The following is a 21,479-nucleotide window of genomic DNA, read 5'->3' on the forward strand; positions in this document are numbered from 1 at the left end:
GGGTGGGGGGAAGGTGACGTTCTAATTTGTCCTTGTTTCTCACTATCTAAATTTATTTTAATTGGCAATAAATTAATTTTCGCCAAGTTGGGTCTGTTTTGGCCATGATGGTAATTGGTAAGTGATCTCCCTGTCTTTATCTCGACCACAAGATTTTTTCATCTTATCTTCTCCCTCCATCCTATTGAGGAGGGGGAGAGAGCGGCTGGGTGGACGTCTAGCAGCCAGCCAAGGTCAACCCACCACAAGTTACTTATTTTTTGTAAGGCACACTGAGAAAACATTCTTCAAGAGAATTCTAACAAAAATAGGAAGAGATTTTAGACGCTTGGAATCTGTCATGGATTTACTGCTCCTTTTATAGAAGTTAACGCCTAGGGCTAAAAATTTTATTTCTCCCATTGTTTACAATTAAAAAAAAAAGGCAAAAAGCTGCAGAGGTCTCCAATAAGAAAAAAAAGATTAAGTAAAATGTTAGATCATCATTTCAGATAAGACGCAAATAAAAAGTAATGCCAAAAAGAAACACATTCCATATTAGTGTCAATGACAAAATCCCAGAAATGTTTAATAGTCTGGCTCTGTTCCATGAAATACATAGCAGCTGACTGCTAACTTGACCTCTGGTACAAACCCGGTGAGACTTCTAACAGCCTTTTTGTGACGTACGCCGGTGCGGTATGGGAAGGGCAGGAAAGGAGAAGAATCCTCCAACAAAACACTTCCTTCTCTATCAGAAACATGGAGTTCCCGTCTTAAAAAACGTGCTGCCTTGGGCACTACATAGAGAGAGAGTGGGCTGCAGACTTGCTTCTAATTCCACATTATGTGAAGGATTTTTTCTTACAGAATTTTGCATATATACCTTATAGAAACGACGAAGGAGATGAACACTTTCTTCCCTTGCACCCTAGAAAAGATAGAATAACTGTGTTTTGGGGAGTAAATACACCATTTACTCAAAAGTCACATTGAAGTAAACCACCCAAAAACTCACACGGAAGAGACTGTCTATTAATATCCCCGTATTCATAGCCTTCAGCCCAGAATTTCATAGAACACAGTTCTTGCACTTATGAAAATACAGCTTATGTGAGCTTGTTAGTTTCAAAAGCACTTGTCTTTACATTGTTGAGATGGATGACATACAAATTTGAGAGAAAATTAAACGTAACCCTGCTTGAGAAGTTCGAGTTTAAATAGCAAGGTAACAGCAAAGCTGAGAACAGAACATGGGGTATTGATTCTTTATGTTCACTGCACAGAGCCACCAATGGAAAGATGTTCTAGAAGCTCAAATTTCACACTTATGCTTACTGCAATCAGAAATGAAACAAATTTATTCAACCATACTACGAGACTCAAAGACAAGTAATGCTGTGACTGGTAATTTGAAAGAAAATACTTACCTCAAGGCAAGCAAGGTGAACATCTTTTATGATGCTGCCGTTTTTAGAAAACACAAGCTGCTTCAGCAACAGGCAGCCAAGTTCTAAAGTTGCCAAACGGATTTTTCCATCTATGAAAAGAAAATTTCAATACAAAAAATAGTAGTAGTTTAAGTATTGCTCTTCTCGTTACCAAATGTTCTTAAATGTTTCTACTCTTCTCTGCGATTGTCATAAACTTTCCTCCTCTGTCATACACACCCTATCTGAGAAGGATGAGTGCTGATGCTGGCTTACAATTCTGATGGCTATAAAAAAAGAACTGGAAGAGTAATTTAAAGCAGAAGAAAATTTAAAGCAGAACCATGCAATAAGAAGGCAATAAAGACCAATACTATTAGAAAAGAAGCTGAAAACAATGCCTTTATCAATCTGAAGCACAGGTTGAATTACACTAAAATTACAAAAGAATCACAGATGCTTAGCATGGATAAAGTTACAAGATGAAAGGAAGTTCTGTATATAGCATACTAATAAGTCATAGCTTTTCCTTAAGAAAAGCCCAAAGGAATCAGATACAGCCTGGATGCGAGAATCTAGAGAAGCCAGAGTGAAAGAATGCATTGAGATTTCAAGCTTACAGTTTCAGACGCATTTAAAAAAAAAGATATAAGAAATGTACAGTCTGAGCTCAGTGATCAATAGTAAGACAATATACCCAAGAGACAGACAGACAGACATCTTAGCTTTTGACCCCACCTCCCATCTACTATTTTACAAGTTAGCGCTATGCTGCCAGAAACTAAAGATACAAAGGTCAGTACGCCCAAAAAGAAGAGAAAAGATGTTCTACACAGCGTTTAGCAAGCTTAATAAAATCCCACTATTTCCACCCCTCCCCAGAAGTGCTTTTCTTTAAATAAATGCATTTCCTCATCTTGCACCCTTTCTTTCTGAAGTACGTACAAACACTTTATAAACAAACGTGCTTTTAATCTGTGACTGGCACATCAGCATAACAAGTTAATACTCTGCAGATCAGTCTTGCAAGTCAAACAAGCATCAGATTTTATTCTGCAGACAATCAGGAATTTGACAGTGCGGCAGTTTCGGGGGAAAACCACCTCTACTCATTTGAAGTTTTAAGAGGGGAAGTGCAGGGAGAAGAGCAGTGGCTTGAACAAAAATCATGTGCATCGAGCACTGTATTGCCAGCCGGTCGAGGAGGTGATGGTCCCGCTCTGCTCTGCACTGGTGTGGCCTCATCTTGAGCACTGTGTGCGGTTTTGGGTGCCACAGTACAAAAAGGATACGAAGCTACTAGAGAGTGTCCAGAGGAGAGCCACGAAGATGGTGAAGGGTTTAGAGGGGAAGCCGTACAAGGAGCGGCTGAAGTCACTTGGTCTGCTCATCTGGAGAAGAGGAGACTGAAGGGAGACCTCATCACGGTCTACAGCTTCCTCACGAGGGAAGGAGGAGAGGCAGGCGCTGATCTCTTCTCCCTGGCGACCAGCGATAGGACCCGAGGGAACGGCAGGAGGACATGCCAGGGGAGGTTTAGGTTGGACATTAGGAAAGGGTTCTTCACCCCGAGGGTGGTGGAGCACTGGAACAGGCTCCCCCGGGAGGCAGTCACAGCGCCGAGCCTGACAGCATCCAAGAAGCATTTGGACAACGCCCTCAGACACATGGTGTGAATTTTGGGGTTGTCCTATGCAGGGTCAGGAGTTGGACTCGATGACCCTTGTGGGTCCCTCCCAACTCAGGGCATTCTATGATTCTGTATCTCTGTGGAATAGGTCATGGAGCCTTTTATCCCTCATTTCACAAAAAAGTTGAAGTGAGGAAAAAAACCCCACATCATCTGCAGAACAGTTCAGAACTGAAAATATAACCTTTGATTAAAAAAAAAAAAAAAAAAGAGAAAATTTGCTCTCACCTCTAGAGACAAAGGACTGCTATAAGCAAAGGGTACCATATAGTTTTCAAGACTACTCCACTGTAATTACTTTTACAAGCAAAGGTGCCACAAATCATATTTTCAGGATGAATTCCTACATTAAGCTGAAATCACTATACATCTCATCATTTTTGTTTATTCAAAACCACAGAAAAAAGGAATTAAGACAACTGTATAGTTCTGAGTATAAAAACAACTATTCAGCAGTGCATTGGTTTTGCGTGGCAAGGTTTTGGTAGCGGAGGGGGGCTACAGAGGTGGCTTCTGTGAGAAGCCGCCAGAAGCATCCCCTCTGTCCAATAGAGCCAATGCCAGCTGGCTCCAGGACAGACCTGCTGCTGGCCAAGGCCGAGCCCATCAGTGATGATGGTAGTGCCTCTGGGATGACATATTTAAGAAAGGGAAAAAAACCCCTCTGCAATTGCCGCTGGAGAGAAGAGTGAGAATATGAGAGGAACAACCCTGCAGACACCAAGATCAGTGAAGAAGGAGGGGAGGAGGTGCTCCAGGCACCGGAGCAGAGATTCCCCTGCAGCCCCTGGTGAAGATGACGCTGAGGCAGGCTGTCCCCCTGCAGCCCATGGAGGTTAACAGTGGGGCAGATCTCCACCTGCAGCCCGTGGAGGACCCCACGCCGGAGCAGGGGGATGCCCGAAGGAGGCCGTGACCCCGTGGGAAGCCCACACTGGAGCAGGCTCCTGGCAGGACCTGTGGCCCCGTGGGGAGAGCAGCCCAGGCTGGAGCAGGTTTGCTGGCAGGACTGGTGACCCTGCGGGGGGCCCACGCTGGAGCAGTCTGTTCCTGAAGGACTGCATCCCGTGGAAGGGACCCACGCTGGAACAGTTCATGAAGAACTGCAGCCCATGGGAAGGACTCATGATGGAGAAGTTTGTGGAGGACTGTCTGCCGTGGGAGGGACCCCACGCTGGAGCACGGGAAAAGTGTGAGGAGTCCTCCCCCTGAGGAGGAAAGAGCAGCAGAGACAACGCGTGATGAACTGACTGCAACCCCCATTCCCCATCCCCCTGTGCCACCGGCAGGGGAGGAGGCAGAGAAATCAGGAGTAAAGTTAAGCCTGGGAAGAAGGGAGGGGTGGGGAGAAGGTGTTTTAAGATTTAGTTTTTATTTTCTCATTACCTTCCTCTGATTTGAATGGTAATAAATTAATTGCCCCAACTTGAGTCTGTTTTGCCCGTGACGGTAATTGGTGAACGATCTCTCTCTGCCCTTATCTCAACCCACGAGCCTTTCATTATATTTTCTCTCCCCTGTCCAGCTGAGGGGGGAGCGACAGAGCAGCTTTGGTGGGCACCTGGCATCCAGCCAGGTCAACCCACCACAAGCAGAAATTCAGAGTTTCTGGTTCCTCAACAACCAAGGAAAACCTGATAGTTGTCTTTCACAGACCACATCTACTGATTGTTCATCAAAGAGCATGCTAAACAGACGCTTTCCCCTCAAAGACAAGAGGCTAGGTAGCATTTCCCGCCCTCCCCATCTTCAAAAGTTTCAGCTTGGCAAGAAAACAAATACTGCAAAAGTCATACCTGGTTGTGCAGCATAATTCATTATCCTTATGAGACCTTCTGCGAGTACATGATTATATGAATTTCTCTCTTCAGCATGTTGAGCTGGAAGTTGAATTCTCTCCAGTTTGACTGGGTCAATTCCTTTTGTGGGGGATGAAGGAAGAAAGGTAAATTAGAAAACAGGAGTATGCCTCGAGGTAAGTATTTAATAGATCACAGCAGTTTTCTCAGAAGAGTGTAATTAGCAATACAAAACTGGGAAAGTCAGTTTTGAATTTCTATTACAAGGAAAAGGAGGAACAACAGAAAGACTAAACACATTTATGTCTCACTGAAAAACCTCAGCCTTAAATGGAGCCTACTGGGTGAAGACACTCAAATCCCAAAGTGACTGGTGACATCCAAACCGTTTTGCTGCATCTGGAATTCTCAGACTATTTGTTTGCCTCTAAATCAAATCAAAGTCAAGCCATACATCTGAAGAGCATAAAGGCTAAAGGGGAAAAGACGGAAGTCTGATTTTAAATTCCACTTTGGTAGTAAGCGATCAGTTCATATATGTTTTAAAAAAAATAGGAATTTTATTTTGTAACTAGTAGCCTCTTATTTAGTACCCTCCCCAATGCAAGTCACAGATTCTCAATGACTTCTTGTATAAGGAAACTAAACCCATCTTTCTTCAACCTATTCCTCTAAAATAGCAAAGTTATTTCTCAGAATAGACTGGTTACGGTAAGACCTCTTAGAACAAAACATAGTTATGGATTGCTGAGGATCTCCCTGTCCTTGTTCTAAAGAATGGTAATAAACAGCCCCATAAAACAGAAGATGACAATATTGTGGTTTATAGTTTCTTTCAACCCTGAACTTGTTAACTCTACATAACAATGCCATTTGTGATATCTGATTTATTTCTTCGCTAAGCATATGTATTTGGAACAATTACTAAAGGTCTGTTTGAAGACTAATGACAGTGATACAAATGACCTCTGTCATGATGAGACTGAAGAAAGGAGTGAGGGGGAAGGAATCATTTAAGGAACCAGGGCAATCAGCATATTAGTGTTCACAACAATCTAACAGTTTAGTAAAGAGCTACAGTTTTCCTCCTGGAAAGCTGCTTATGAGTAACATTTCTTAGAGAATATCTATATGCAGATTAAGCTCTCACAGAAGGACATGGTCATTAACCAGCAGAAAACCATTAAGGAGACTAAGAAAACATGGGGGAGGAATGAGGCAGGACCAGGCAGGTGTTCAACCAAGTGGGCAAATTGAAATCATGGTGAAATAATTCATATTCAGCATCTTTCATGTGGTTGTCTGCCTGCCAAGGATGCAGAGTTCTGCATTCTTGAGATAATAGCACATGCTTTAGCAACATACATGAAGGGCTCCTTGTGGGATTAAAGATCTCTCAGATAGCATTTGCAACAAATCTATTTAGCTGTATATGTGTACCTCTTGGGATTCTTTCTTCCTGTTCACACGGATATTCCTTGCTGGTGAAAAACAAGCACATTTTCTTTAAACTCATTCAAGAACACAGTGCAAAATGCAGACTCGGTATCCAAATGGAAGGAGCCATAATCAAAAGCCTCAACAGGGTGTCTACATTAGCGACAGAGACTGAGAAGGCCACTCCCTTAGGAGCAAGGCCTGAAACCAAAGTCCTTGGTTAAGCTAGGCAATTCAGGTTTTTTTTTTTAATGTGTCCTGTTGTAGCCTTCTCCACAGTGCCAGAATGAGCAGGATGGAGGGGAAAAGTGAAATTCAGACTGACCAGCTAGGGAATCAGAAACATAACTGAAAGAGCCAATACACTGAAATAGAAAAGTGCAACTCATTTTCCTGTGGTGTAGAGAGGACAAGCTTGTGTTGCATTCAGTCACAAGAAATCATCCTAAATTTCTAATTCATTACCTGTTTGTTTGAACTGATTCAAGAGCTCACTAGAGCATTTACCATCAGATAGCCAGTAAATATACTAGACGCACAACTCCTAGAGATTTATTACTTCCTGAAACTCGGGAAACAACTTGGCCTCTCCATGTTTAGAGAAAGACCTTCACGCCCTTTTGTAAAAGAAAAGGATCATCAACCCATACCTTGAGAAAGTCTGTAAGCAGGCAAATCTCTTGTGAATTCAGATATAAACACTGGCTCCAGCTCAATCCAGAGGCACCTTTGAATTTGGTGTAGAAAGGAGCAGCTGTAGAGCTCCTGAGCTTTAAAGAACACCATTCTGCTCCTGCATCAAACCCGGGCACTAAATCAGCAGCTGGTAAAACCCCTCCTCTTCAAGACACAGAGGCACTGATTCGGCAGCCCCCGCAAGGCTGAAAGCAGTCTATTACAGGGCACAAGAGGAGTGGGTTGGTGAAAGACAGTGAAGACCAAAACTGGATATCATTATCTCTCTAGCACGCAAGATCTAGGGTCAAGGATAGGGGGAGAAAGGAAAATAGCTTCCAAAGAGCAACATGCTAATGTAAATTGTTGACAAGGAAAGCCAATGAGTACAGCCTAAAGAATTTTTCATTTAGAGAGGGCTGATGTGATGACCAAAGAATGAAGTGTAGATTTTAACCCCTTAAATGCATAAAAGGTATCTCCAGTTTTAGGGTCAGGATACTTTTAGTCTCTTAAAGGGTAGACATTTCACTGCCTGTTGTATTTCTTTTGGTAACTCTGGATATTGTGTGAAAAACAAACAGCACAGAGATTGCTGAAACCAAGCAGCAAGAGGCTGCATCTGCTGCGTTCCTCATTGTTTACAGCAATACTATAGATGTAAGCAAATCGTCTTTGAAACAAGAGAGGCTATCAGACTTTTTTTCTGGGAACAGGATATTGAAGAGTGACTAATTACACTGAAAGCAAATATAGTGGGCTGAAGGACTTAAATAGAAGAATTCTTAAGAAATACAACCCTAGAATGCAGGCTTACTCCTTTACAATGACATTGAAAGACTTCTGGGGACTCTCTGAAGTTGCAACAGTTACAATTAATGATTTTGGCTATTCACAGCTTCAGCTAATGAACTTTAAGAGAAGAGAATCCATCTCTGACATCAGGGTTTTCTAGCACAGTGATGCTCAAAAGTCCCTCGGGGAAAGACATTTTCAGGAAGAAGTATACTGGTTGCAGGGGAGGGTGGGAAATCAGAGATGCAAGTCAGAGAGAGCTAGAGCATGGCAAGGCTGTGCTGCTATCTTTGGTGATATCAGTTGCATTATTCTCTCTTGTCATAAGAGACTGTGAAAGCCCCGAAATTGCGAGTTATAATCTCAGAGAAGCATTCCTTCATTCCTGGAAAAAGATAAAGCCATCAAGGGGATGGAGGAGAACAGGAGGGGCTCAGCTTAGCTAGTTCCCTGAAGACTTTCATTTCCACTCTACTTGCCCATTAGAGGTACCCTGAAGCTAGAACAGAATCCTTACTTTTAAGCATGCCATCACACCTGATGCTCTTTTGCTCAGTTTACTGTAGCAGTTGATTCATTTAAATTACTAGCATGTTATAGAAACTACCCTCATAAGCAGAAAATAACTTAAATTTAGCTCTCTATTCCTCAAACACATGATTATTCACATGTATGTTTACAATATTGCTCCATAAGGAATCTATTTAAAATGCACACAAAGATAAACAGCAAAAAAGCTAACAATAATCATCCCTTAGAAAAGGTTATATGTTCTCATACTGTCCGAATTACAATGAAGTACACATTTAACATAGTTTAGCTAGTTCATAAAATAGTCCAGGCTCCTTGGGAGACTTGAGGTTTGCAAGACGTATTATGGCATAGAACACCGACAACTTAAGCTTTCAATCACTTATGGCACAATGGCTGAGAAGGCTGTTGAGGAATTGTGTGGTATAAAAAGAATTACTGAAGGACTCTCAAAGCTGGACAGGAATAGGCAATACGACTTCCATAATCACATCTGATTCTCGGGCCTTGTGCATCATCTATATGTTTAAAGTATACAAAGATTTAATTTTAACATATGGGGACAAGTTTTGCAACATTTTATACTTGGCTTACATGTAGCAATCACAGTACATGCAAAGTGGGGAAGAACTGGATCCCATATATATGTAGATTGAATACAGTGGGCTTCAACTGCAATTAAGAGATTGAAAATTAAACATAATAATCCTATTCCAATTCCAAGAAACCTATAGAAGAAAAGTTACCTAATGTTCACAAAGCTTTCTACCAAATCGTTCTTAAAAAGGTGATCCTTCGCAACTGTTTTTACTTACAGCATACTATTTCCGCCTCTCCCATGTAAAGAATTTCTCACCGTTTAGGGCATGCCTAAACATAAGTTACAAACAGACTGTGCCTGTCTAAAACCACGCCTCATTTAGTTTTGTCTGGAAAAAGCAAAAATTGCTTACCTTTGTTGTGTGACATTGCATATAGAAGACAGAGCACAAAGAGGGCATAGTAATCATCTTCAGCACAGTCCAGTGCATTATAGACCATATCAAGAAAAGGCCTGTGGAAAGGAGTAATTTTAAAACGGTTAAGACGATGACCATATCTACAGAAAAACAACTGTCTTGTAGCTAATGGAAGAGGCAAATTTACAGTAATGCACATTTTCGGGCATTAAACAAAAATTAACCTGTTTAAGAGTACTCAGATTATAGCCATGTCTTCTATTTACATTCTGACACTAATTCTGATGCTTTAACAGGATTTGTTACATAATACTTTCCCAAGAACTGACTGTTCACACATTTACTGGGTTGTTTGTAGCACATTCAGTACGTATGCAGAAGTGTTGTACAGCTTGTTTTAAGTGTATACATAAGTAACTTCAAGGAGCTGCTATCACTGTTGCATAAAAAAAAGAGACTACTTTAAAACTCATGTACTAAACGGAGTTGAAAAGTTTTTACTACTACAAGAAAGCAGTTTTCACCAAAAATTTGGAGGAAGCTAGGTTATTCTAAAACAATCAGTCAAAAACTTTACCATCGAACAGTTACAGGAAAGAAAAATTAACTAGGAGGGAACATTTGAATGGAAATAAGAAAGCTTTGGACTGCAGATGAGCTTTGTTTGCCTAGGTTTAAGCATGTGTGACCTACAACATATACGCAGTAAGCTGCAAACAGTGCTCAGTTCACACTTCACCTGTACCCTGAACAGACCAGAAAAGTCAATTTAAGCCAGAAGCTGTTTGGACAGATCAGATATGGCTGAGATTCACCTGATATTAGCACAAGCCTGATGGCAAGGCAACTTGGCTTCTTGTCTTAAGACGGCTTGCACCCAATGAGTTCAGAGCACAAGTAGAAATTATGTCTGTTGGCCCAGACAGATTTAAACAAACAAACAAAACAACAAAAAAACAACAACAAAAAAATCCACCAACCACCAGGGAAGTGTCAGAGTCACCAGAAGAAGAGAGGTTAGAACCTTGATTGAAAAGAGAGAATTCCTACCTCTCACAGTATTTTTTTAACACTGAAAGGAAAAAAAAAAAATCCTTACATTACCTAAATTACATCCAAATAAAATACATTAAAATAACATCGAAAGTCATAAAGACAAATACATTTTCCTATCTTCTGCCCTAGCAGACAAGGAGCATCCACTACAAACTCATCGCTGTGGTGAGCTATGGGTCAGAAGGGCTACCAAAGACCAGAACACAACACACTTCTTCCTATACCTATTTCCAGACCTGTGCCGCCCTCATGGTCACAATTAACGTATCCCAGTAAAGCGCTCAACCGAAGTCATAACAACCTATTTAACGCTTCCCGTCAGCTCCACGCGCGGTTCAACATGCTCTCTTTTCCTAAAACAAGGCTATGACAGGAATAACAGAACACGCTGTTCCTCTGTTCGTGACATTGCAGTCGTGTTCGTGCATTTCTGAAGCTGCATTACAAGCATCCTCTACGGCATACTTAAATGCCACTGAGTTACGATCCCTCTTTGCCCAAGTTCAACACTGATGTAACCACCTAAGCCGATCTTCCCACATGGCATTCCTGTTGGAGATCTCAAAAGGACATAACTATTCAAGCAAAAACAGCCTAAAGAATCAGCAATGTTGAAAACAAACCAAGAGCGCCTTCAGTCTTCCTAAGCATTAAACGAGCCCTACAAGCCTCATGACATCCTGAAACGGGGTGCTTTACACATAGCGAAGGGAGTTCAGCTTCCAGGTCTAATGAAGAAAGAGGAGCAAGATATCCAGGTTCAAGATTATGAAAATACTTAAACGGTAGATAACACTAGGTCTGTTGTCAGACCAACAATAGATAGCAACTACCCTAAAAACTGACCTATAATGTAAAAGTAATATTTATTTTAATTTTACTGAAACCAATGTTTTAGGAGGTCAAAGCTGCAGAAATATCAGTAGCTGTTCCATTAACACCAATATTACATGGTATTAAACGACTTCTGTAACCTCTAATGCGTTTTTCGTTGGTTTTCCCCCACATACTATTTAGATTTGTGAAATTACATAACTTTAAAAAAATATGATTACAGCCGTGACAGAAATAATTTTCATTCCAGATGCATCTTCACAGCATCTATCTATCTGCATTATCAAAGTCTCAATCGTAATAATCTGAAGGCAAAACAACTTCTAGGAATCCCACTCATCAACAGGTCCTCATATAGACTAAACAGAGGATAGACCCAGAAAAACTGCAGCTGTAAGAAAGCAGCAACAGAAGGCACAATGCAGCATGAAGGTTTCGCATTCTGGAAAAAAACAAACTTTGCTGTGTAGCATATCATAAAAGGAAGTTAATTTAAAAAAGCCTTTAGGCTTAAACTTTCCAGTAGTGAGGCACATCAAAAGAAAATTACACCAAAAATACTTAAACTTTCTCTTTTATGTTCCTCACAGTAGCAAAAGGGCTAAGGAAAATTGAAAACTTGACTTACCTTTTACAGCTACAGATTTTTAACTGCAAACTGTGCTGTTTTTCATTTATTTTTCAGCAACTATTGGACAATTTTTAAAAACCACTTTTAATATTACAGGCTATATGGCGAGTATTTTCAAATGTATTTCTTAACTGTGTAAGCACTTTCTTCCTTTGCTAGCCTTTTACTAGTGACTCGAGAGAAGAAAGAGATCAAATGCCATACAAGTATTCTTCAAATTATTTATTCTTGTGGAGTGTGTCCACAATCAAAGACTGCAGCACATTAGCAATCACTATCATCACAGCCACTGATGATTATTCCAGTTACGGAAGTTTCCCCCAATTCAAGCATGGATAAAAGATCACTGCATTTTCCACTACCATATGGCTCACCGTATCCACAAGACTCAGTGATTCCCATCAGCGCAGGAAAGAAGCTATACACACTTGAGCAAATTTCTGGAGAGATTTAGCTACTAGTTTCAAATATTACATTTGGCATATAGAATAACACAAAATCTTAAGCTATAGCAGCTTATCCACCTACATTTCCAAAAATTCATGTACAAAACTGAGGCCAGAAATGCCCTACACAAGGTCTATCCTTATTTTAAAAATATTTTTAGCTCTGCACATTCTTTGATGCTGTTTATTTTTAGAAAAGATGCAGGATGCTGTCAGATCATATCTGCAGATCAAGAGAGTCCTGAAATGCAGACATTTGCCAAACGCATTGGCATCTCACATATAAGTATTTTGCACTTTTCAAGACCTGAGCATCCTAGTTGCTTTAGTATTCAATGCAGCCATTGCCAATTTCTTTCTAAAAGCCATTTGGCACATATTTTAGTCAAAATATCAATAATCTAGAACAATGTATTTTAAAGCCAGTTCAAGTCAAGGTTCAATTTCACTTTTACAATGAAATTAAATGTTAACTTTATTAATGAAGGTAATCTAAGCTACATCAAAGCTATAATGGAGACAGAATGAAATTCTGGGAATACCAGGCAGCATTTCCCAAGTTTAAAAATAAATTTGAAATCCTATTAAACATGCATTTCTCCAAGAGACACATTTGCAATAACTTTCGTGTCAGAGATGGCACGTTCCGTTTCTTTTCTTTAGCATTCTAATAACAAGAATGCAAAATTCTTACCGAGAAAGTGTCTTATGGGTACTTAATATATCCAAGCTTAAATTTTGAAGTCAGGGCAATTTCGGCTCCCAGAAACACTTAAAAACTGCATTTCCAAGAGAAGTTTTCAATAACCCTAAGATATACTAATGGACCTTGGAAAATGTACATAGGTTAGCAGGGTTTATTCGTAACTACTACTACTAAAATTCTGCAAAAATTCAGCCCTGAACTAAGGAATTTTCCTGTTTTTTTCCCTATAGGTGTACACAAAATTGACACATGTGAACATAAATATCATTAAGAAAACTTCTTCTGGCTTAATTTAGAGGTTTAGAAAATTCTGGAGTGAAAACATTTATATTCTGGTTTTATTGTGTTAATATTCTGTAGTTTAACTTTACCAACTTACGGCACCACAATTACTATAAAGGAAAGCACACACTTTACAAAGGAACAGGACCGTTTCCTAAACTGATCAGTAGAGAGGCCATATCCCATTTTTCTGTTGCATCACTTATTTGTGATCTACAAGAACCGCTGTAATTTTAATCGGAGGCAGATTTGAAACATCCCTTAATAGAACTGAGAGAGTTAACGGAAGAGCAAGTAACGAAGCAATCCAGCAAAACATACTACAGTTCCTCTATACCTGTTCCAGTTTGTTATCTCACTCCCAGAGGCAGCTGCACTCTTTTCTTCATCTGTTGTATTCTGTTCTGTCACAGTAGAGATAGACAATTCTGACAGTTTACATCTCTCCATGATTACCATCTCTATTTCTAAACAAACAAACAAAACCACCAAAAAAGTTGGTATTTTTAACAAAGTTATCGCACACTCTTTTGTATTTTCTGCTTCACATTAAAAGTGACTGATGTAACTATATATAAAGAGGCATAACCATAACCTCAGAAAAGTTAATCAATGAATAGATGTAGGCAAATTTTCTTCCCAATAAAGAAGTCCACTTACATTTATGGAATTTAACTGCTATAATAAAATTATACATAATATAGGTAAAGAAAATACACAGATTATTTTGGCAAATAAACAAGCAACAGTAATCCCCCTCCCCTCCAAACCAGAGGAAGAAAAGACACAGGACCTCCTCTTCCTAGAAAAAAAGTTTCTTTGTGAAAATGCTGGTGAGATTGGGGCATGGGTGGACATCAAGTTTCACAGAGGGTGTAAATAGGTCTCTACAATTACAGCAAACAGGATATCTGGTCCTGAGTGCGTCATACCTATTGGCTTTAAGTAGAAGTATTAGGAGCAAATCTAGCTTTTGCTTGAGACTTTGGACAAAGACGAGTACTAAATGCACCAGTTTAAACAGTAGAACATGTCATATTTTCTTCAAATCATGGGAGACAATATATCAGTTATTTGAGACCATTTAAGGAAAGCCTTCTCAAACAGACTGCTTACCTAAATCAAAATGCAACTATGTTTGGAGAGGGCTGTCAAAGCATAAAGGTCTTGTTTTCAATTCTTTGCATTAAATTTCACATTTTTCTGAATTTGTGTCTAAAGTAAAGGCTAGCTTCTGATGTACACCCTTCTAACAGTTACTAACTAGTAAGATAAACAGTTACGATATGCTGTAAGACCACTCATCCTATAAAACCAATTCTTCTTAGGGTTAGTATTACGTCAAAAATCCTGAAAACATGCAATTAAAAAGAAATCCAGAAGTTAAAGATGTTTTCTTCAGTTTTGAACTATTTTATATCATTTTCTACCACGTACTGTCACTTTTAGCACACTTGCTGAATTTTATCATTGAAACATACATAAAATACTCCCAACCATCTTACAAAGGTCAAATGGCTACCCCGTTTACCTTACCACAAAAGGAAAAGTTACAGCGTTGTGAAGTCTACTTATCAAGTGCCCCATAACCATGTACACCTAGGTGCAAGGCAGGCATTTGTGATTAGGGCCAAAGACTACAGGAAGATATGAAAACATCCCTAGTTTTTAATCAGATTAGAAGTACATGTTCTGACAGAATGATTTAACATGAGAAAAAAATACAGCCAAACATTGAAACAAATTTAATAGTCCCACTTTTACCTAGTGCAACAAGAGAAGAAGTCATGTAACAGATCACAACCAGGTCCATATAGCAAACAAACGTATCCAAATTGTAAGCATCATTTTTATTTGCTGGTATACTCACCTTCATTTTCACTGCTTGTTTTGATGCCCTTTGAACTTGCTTCTGTACCTTTCGTTTTATCTAGGTCATCTTGGTTATCTTCAGATCCTCTCTCCTCTTCATCTTCTTCACCGACATTTTTATAGTTGGGTCTTTTCTGCACCCTCTTCTTCCCCTTCTGTTTGTTAATTTCCAGAGACCGCTCAAGCGTTTCTGTTGGTTTTATGAAACATCTGATACTTGACTTTGCCTGTAAATTTGAAGAGTTTACACTGAATCACAGCAAGACATTTTCAACTCTAACGGATAAAGAAACTTCAGTTCATATAAAGGAGGGTTTTTAGAATGTAAATTGGCATACCACTTACAAATCTCAAATCCATTTTAAAACACAAGAAAGCAGACCTCGAGTTGTATCAAATCATCGGCAGAACAATTATCTCCAAAGTAACATATCCTAAAGATCTACCATTAAAAAGTATGCCATCTTGAGACAAGAAGATACAGAACTACCTATTTCTTCAATAGAAGTTTACTATTTTTTTCACAGGTGAGACAGCTAGTACATACAAAATTAAGACACCTTTTGCAAAAAGGATAAAGGCAGCAAAATCCAAAGTGTGTGTTGACAGCAATGTATTAATATGAAATACATTCTTTAAATGTCTTTGGCTGTGGCAAGGACTAAAACCAATGCTCTATGCTGTGAGCCTTTTTTGAATCTTAAGCTTGCCTCAACAGCGTACTAGTCCTTGTATCAACTAGGAACAAATGGCACTGACACCCATCTTTTTTGGGCCTCCAGACATTGATTTACCAAGTCCGGAAAACCAACACCACTTCATTTGTTAGACTTTAATACACTTGTGTTCTACCCAAAGTTTATCTTTCAAGTCAAAACACTGGTTTTGGACAAGAAGGCAAACAGAATTCAATCAATACCTGATTTTCCTGATTAGTAATTTACAGAGCAAGAAAATAAATTTAGATGACAAATTTCTCCCAGAGGAAATAAGTATTTCCAAGAGTCTGTGCCATCCTAACAACAGAGAACAATGTATTCCTACAGAAAGACACAAGACACCGTAAGAAGTTCTGTGACTAGCAGGACTAACAAAACTTGGTTTCCTCCAATTTTGCAGATTGTTTCTGAGCTGTGATGCTTTGAGCTCCCTCCTCGCTTGCTAGGCCTGCCAGCTGGATTACCAGAGTACACGCTCTCTCTCACCCAGAGCTATAAACACTGATCAGCCAAACCTCTCTCTTCCTGAGAAGTGAAACACATGCTTTGGGGGCTTCCTGCCAGCACAGCTTTATGCTGAACAAGACTGCTACAGAAACTTCATTATCTTTCAGACCTCAATACTTCAATCACGTTTAGCTGACGCTGGCTAAAGGGTTAAAAATTTAAGGGTAAGCAAGAGAAAAGAAGTAAGACGAGAGTAAATACAAAACTGATTCCATTCCTTGCCGTAGGTGACTCAAGTACAATAAGCAGTGAAGATGAGTGCATCAAAGAAACCTCAGAGAAAAAGTTTGGAAAAATGCCTCCCTTCACTTAATAAGGAACACCTATACATAAAAAATAAGAGATTAGGAAAAGATCTGGGAAGAAGCCTTCTTCAAGTCAAAAGACCAGAATGTTTCTCTGAATCTTCTGACTTTTTAAAAATGTTTTATAGAAATCTTGCATAAGTCACCTTACACTTGGCACTGAAACAAACCATCTTTCACAATACCAAAAAAACCCACAATGTTAAATTTACCACACTTTTGTCCCCCAGTAACCTCTCTGATATATTTTTAGTCTGATCAAACTGCAACATCGCAAGGTTATAAAACAACGAGAGTTACAACCAGATTACCTTTTATTGACGGCTTTTGGTCAGAAAAGCCATAAGAAAAGCGAAGAACACATTAAATCCTATTCTTTAGGGGAAAAAAAGAGAAGTAGCATGCAAGTTGCATAATGCATTTTCCCCTTCCTGCATTCACTTCTTACAATTGCTTCCTAGAATCCTGTACTTTCTTTATGAAGAATGCATGCACTTATCATCCTTGCATTTCTAATATGCTGTTAGCCATATGGGCAAAATAACAGAAGAGACCAGCAGACAGCAACGTGCTCAAAAGCACTGAACCATGGTCTGGTCCACGTCAAGAAAGAATGCTGAGACCAGTCAACATATATATTCTGTTCTGCTAAATATGACAAGGCTATATTTTTAAAACATCGTAAAATCAGACTTAAAATTCATTTACATAGTATATGGTTTACCTAAGTTGATTACCCAGTTTGAGATACTGTTATTTTATACTTTTAAAATGGCTTTCAACCATATTTGCAATTATGGTTTATCTTGTGCAATGTGTGCTGGTAAAATAAGGCAGTACCAGTAACAACTTTTACGGGAAGGAGAAAGTAGGTTAAACAAGAAACCAAGAAACATGAAATAGGTAGAACTGGCCCACATCCGAATTATGCAGGAAAACAGATCTCACAGGAAGTAAGGTAAACCTTAGCGTGATGACTGCTGACAACTTTAAATACATTCTGTTGGCTATGCATATCCAACTCTCATCACGAGATAAGAGCTGGTATTTCTTCTGATGCCACCTAAAACCAGAAATACTGGGAAAAAATATGGAAAGAAAAGTCTATCTTAATTTGCCATACTTTGAGGGGGAGAACCTGTTCGATGGAGGCTGGGCAATCATTACTGCCCCATGATGTTCAGCAGATCTCCATGGGTAGGTTACTGCCAATTCGTAAGGTATCAGCTGTTAGATCTGCTGGTGATTTTTTCCACAAATTGATTTCCAGTAAAAAGTACCATTTGTTCCTGTCGTGACAACTACCATTGCTCTTTTGCCCTAAATAACTCTGGATACGTTGCATTTATACACAGCAACCACAAGCCTTCTCCGCTTTTATTTTTGTTAAGTATTCTTTACTCATTTAGTCTCCTATCATGAGGACACGTGACCCTGCTTCTGGTAATCTCAGTCCATACACTCTACACCTCATTCCACTTTAATTCATCTTATTAGGAAGATGAATATAGACATGAGGTTCTACTTACTTCAGGTTTTAGAAACTACATGTTAGAAACTGACAGTTACACTTCAATTTAAATATATATCACGACATCTCAGTTACAAGAGACGAGCAGTGTTAGGTACAGAGCAGGGGTTTAGAGATAACTGAGGCTCAACCTAGCACACAGAGATATCCCCAAAACAACAAGCTTAGGAGAGTATGAGGATGATTACCATGGGAAATTATGACAGAAAAGAAGTAGTAAAAGATAAATCTGGGTCTGACTTAAGAACAAATGCAATTCTAAACTCAGTGTGCTGGTTTTGGCTGGGATAGAGTTAATTTTCTTCAGAGTAGCTAGTAGGAGCTATGTTTTGGATTTGTTCTGAAAACAGTGTTGATGACACAGGGATGTTTTTGTTATTGCTGAGCAGTGCTTACACAGAGTCAAGGCCTTTTCTGCTTCTCACCCCACCAGCGAGGAGGCTGGGGGGCACAAGAAGCTGGGAGGGGACACGGCTGGGACAGCTGACCCAGACTGGCCAAAGGGACATCCCACACCGTATGGCGTCATGCTCAGCGTATAACGCTGGGGGAAGAAGGAAGGAAGAGGAGGATGTTCGGAGTGATGGCGTTTGTCTTCCCAAGTAACTGTTATGTGTGATGGAGCCCTGCTTTCCTGGTGATGGCTGAACACCTGCCTGCCCATGGGAAGCAGTGAATGAATTCCTTGGTTTGCTTTGCTTGTGCGTGGCTTTTGCTTTACCTATTAAATTGTCTTTATCTCAACCCACGAGTTTTCTCACTATTACTCTTCTGATTCTCTCCATCATCCCACCAGGCGGGAGGGAGCGAGCGGTTGTGTGGTGCTTAGTTGCTGGCTGGGGTTAAACCACAACACTCAGTCAAAAAGTAAATTAAAAAAATTGCTCACCACTTTTCTCTACTAACCCCAGAACAAGCAATTCTAAAGTAGCTTCTGAGATAGCTTCCGTTATTCAACAGAAGTTTGTCATTTCTTTGCAACAGAATACACCACAGTAATAACTTTGCAGTGATCCTGATACACCTTATAGTCCAAAGAACAACCCCTGAAATGGCTAACAAGGCTCAAAAATCAACTTTTTGCTCTAAAGTAGCCCTATCACAGAGCAACAAGAAACTGCCTTACCTTTACTTAAGTTGTCTATGCCTCTGTATCTATAGACAACTTTAGCCCCACTGCACTCAGTTGTATATCAGTAGGAAACACCATACAACATACGCAGTAGTTGTTCATACTGATCAACTGAGAGCAGCTTACTGGATAGTTCCCCTCATTGGAAGTAAGCCACGGAGCTCTTCAGCTGAAGATTACTCCCTGCTCTTTCTACAAATAACTAACCTCCACCAGCAGGCTTTCTGACAGTACAGGCTTCCCCCTCCAAGGTTTCACTGAAGAATATGGTTGAATTTTCTAAAAACTAAAGTTTCTCCCATGGAAGTTTTTTCATCCACCAAAAGGTGGATGGCACTTTTGTTACAGGGAGAGGAGAGTGGTGGCACAAAACTCCACCTCTAGCAGTCTTGCTAAGTTCCTATCCCAGAAAGCCAACACCCCTCCTTATTTACTACCTGTTCAGGTATGACAGAAACCCCAGTTTACATGCCATGAGGACACATCTTTAAGACCAGTAAGAAGCAGCAACCTAAACAGTATTACAAACAATAGAGAACAGATGAACAGAAACCCCTAATATTCCTAACATTCGTGCAAGCACACAAACATACGCGACAGATGTTTTGCAACTCTGTACATTAACTATGACAGGAAAAGAAAATCTCACTTCTGCAACAACTGGAGCCCCACCCTCTCGCCACAAATTTCCTAGTAACAAAGCTGCTTCTGCACAAGTAACACACACGACATTCAGTACGCAGCTAGCAGAAGGTCAGACATTTGCTAACGCAGGTAAGAGATTGCTTTATCTTAAAGCATTCAGTCAGCTCTACCATTCCACTACAGTTTTTTTCTAAAAGACATTAGATTCTAAATATCAAGGTCAACAGTACAAAACACCAGAACCCAAAAGCTACGGGCTAAGATCAGCCCACACAGCTTCCCCTGCATAGTAGGAAGAAGTTTGGAAAAGTTGACTTGTATCATGGAAGAGTTGAAGCATATCTCCCCCTTGAAACTCGCAGAGCTATAGCCACTGCTGGGAAAGAACATGCATAAGAACCAAACTACTGCTTGTTATAAATTAAACATTCAGTCAGTAACTCTTTGCTGACCAGTCAGAAATTAGGGGACATGTTCAATCTTTAAACAGAACTACAGTCAGAAGCCTCTGAACCAAAGTAAGGTCATACCTCCTTCTTATTACCATCCCCAAACAGGCTTTTAAAAAGTAACAAGTGAGCATTTCACAAACTGTGAAACCCACAACAAAAGGGAAAAAAAAAATCACATATATGACACACTTAGAAAAACACTGACAACAGCATCTAGCAACATCTACACAGGATTAAATCTGAAGGTACAAGAGCAATGACAAAGTGACAGCACTCCCATCTGTTTGTGGCTGGTCTACGTTCTTTTACGCACACTGATGCACACTTTCAGAGATGATCAGTTTTACTGCTAAAACATTGGGAATATTCAGATGAAAATATTTATTTCCTTCTATATCCAAACAATGTACCATAAGGCCAAGCATTCTTTCCAAGTCTCTCATTTCTACTACAAGTTGCGGAAGGAAATAATTTCACAGAGAAGTTGTGATGACTCATTTCTGTTTCACTCCCGAAGAGCTGATAACAACAACTGAACACAGAAGACTGGATTACAAAAGCGTCCCATCAAAACGATGGAAGCCTTTGCAGTGTCTGACCCCCACAGAAGCAACTAAGTGTTCTAATTTGTGTCCTACACATTCTTATACCACTACCTGAAATATATATGCATGCACAAAAATATTGCAACTTCGACAAGAACATAATACTGTAAGTTGCACAGAGCATTTTTCTGCTATCACATCCAACAACAAAAACTGAAATCTCCTATTGCTGCTCTTCTCTCCTAAACACAATCACCTTAGCTTAACAGTTTCCGATACCTAATTTTGTTTTTCAAATATTTTCTTTGCCTCTAAAAAAAGAAAATTAAAGATTAGTTGACCACTTACTGAGTTTTTCTGTATATCTTGCTCAACTTTAGAAGAAAACACCGAGAGGTCACCATTAAGTATAACCTCAGCCAATGCGTTCACCAAAGGGGCGTAATGTATAATTAGAAAAACCTATTAAAAGAAGGGTGAAAAGAAATATCAGACATATATTACAAAACACATACGGTTTC

At 39.7% G+C, this 21,479-nt stretch overlaps 1 protein-coding gene across 3 annotated transcripts in view; it reads right to left on the reverse strand.

Moving 5' to 3' along the window:
• CLEC16A (C-type lectin domain containing 16A) overlaps positions 1-21,479 on the reverse strand; it is an 88,758-nt gene that overhangs the window by 48,858 nt on the left and 18,421 nt on the right. For 2 of the 3 annotated variants that reach the window (XM_082314582.1, XM_082314584.1), the window contains exons 9-15: positions 21,307-21,420; positions 15,121-15,349; positions 13,588-13,717; positions 9,290-9,390; positions 4,896-5,018; positions 1,410-1,519; positions 866-910 (exon numbers count right to left, since the gene is read on the reverse strand). In XM_082314582.1, coding sequence (XP_082170708.1) covers positions 866-910; positions 1,410-1,519; positions 4,896-5,018; positions 9,290-9,390; positions 13,588-13,717; positions 15,121-15,349; positions 21,307-21,420 — 852 coding nt within the window. The remainder of the gene's footprint in view (positions 1-865; positions 911-1,409; positions 1,520-4,895; positions 5,019-9,289; positions 9,391-13,587; positions 13,718-15,120; positions 15,350-21,306; positions 21,421-21,479) is intronic. The other variant, XM_082314583.1, reaches the window with a different exon arrangement.

Source organism: Platalea leucorodia (assembly GCF_965183815.1).
Source record: "Platalea leucorodia genome assembly, chromosome: 5".
Lineage (NCBI taxonomy): Eukaryota > Metazoa > Chordata > Aves > Pelecaniformes > Threskiornithidae > Platalea > Platalea leucorodia.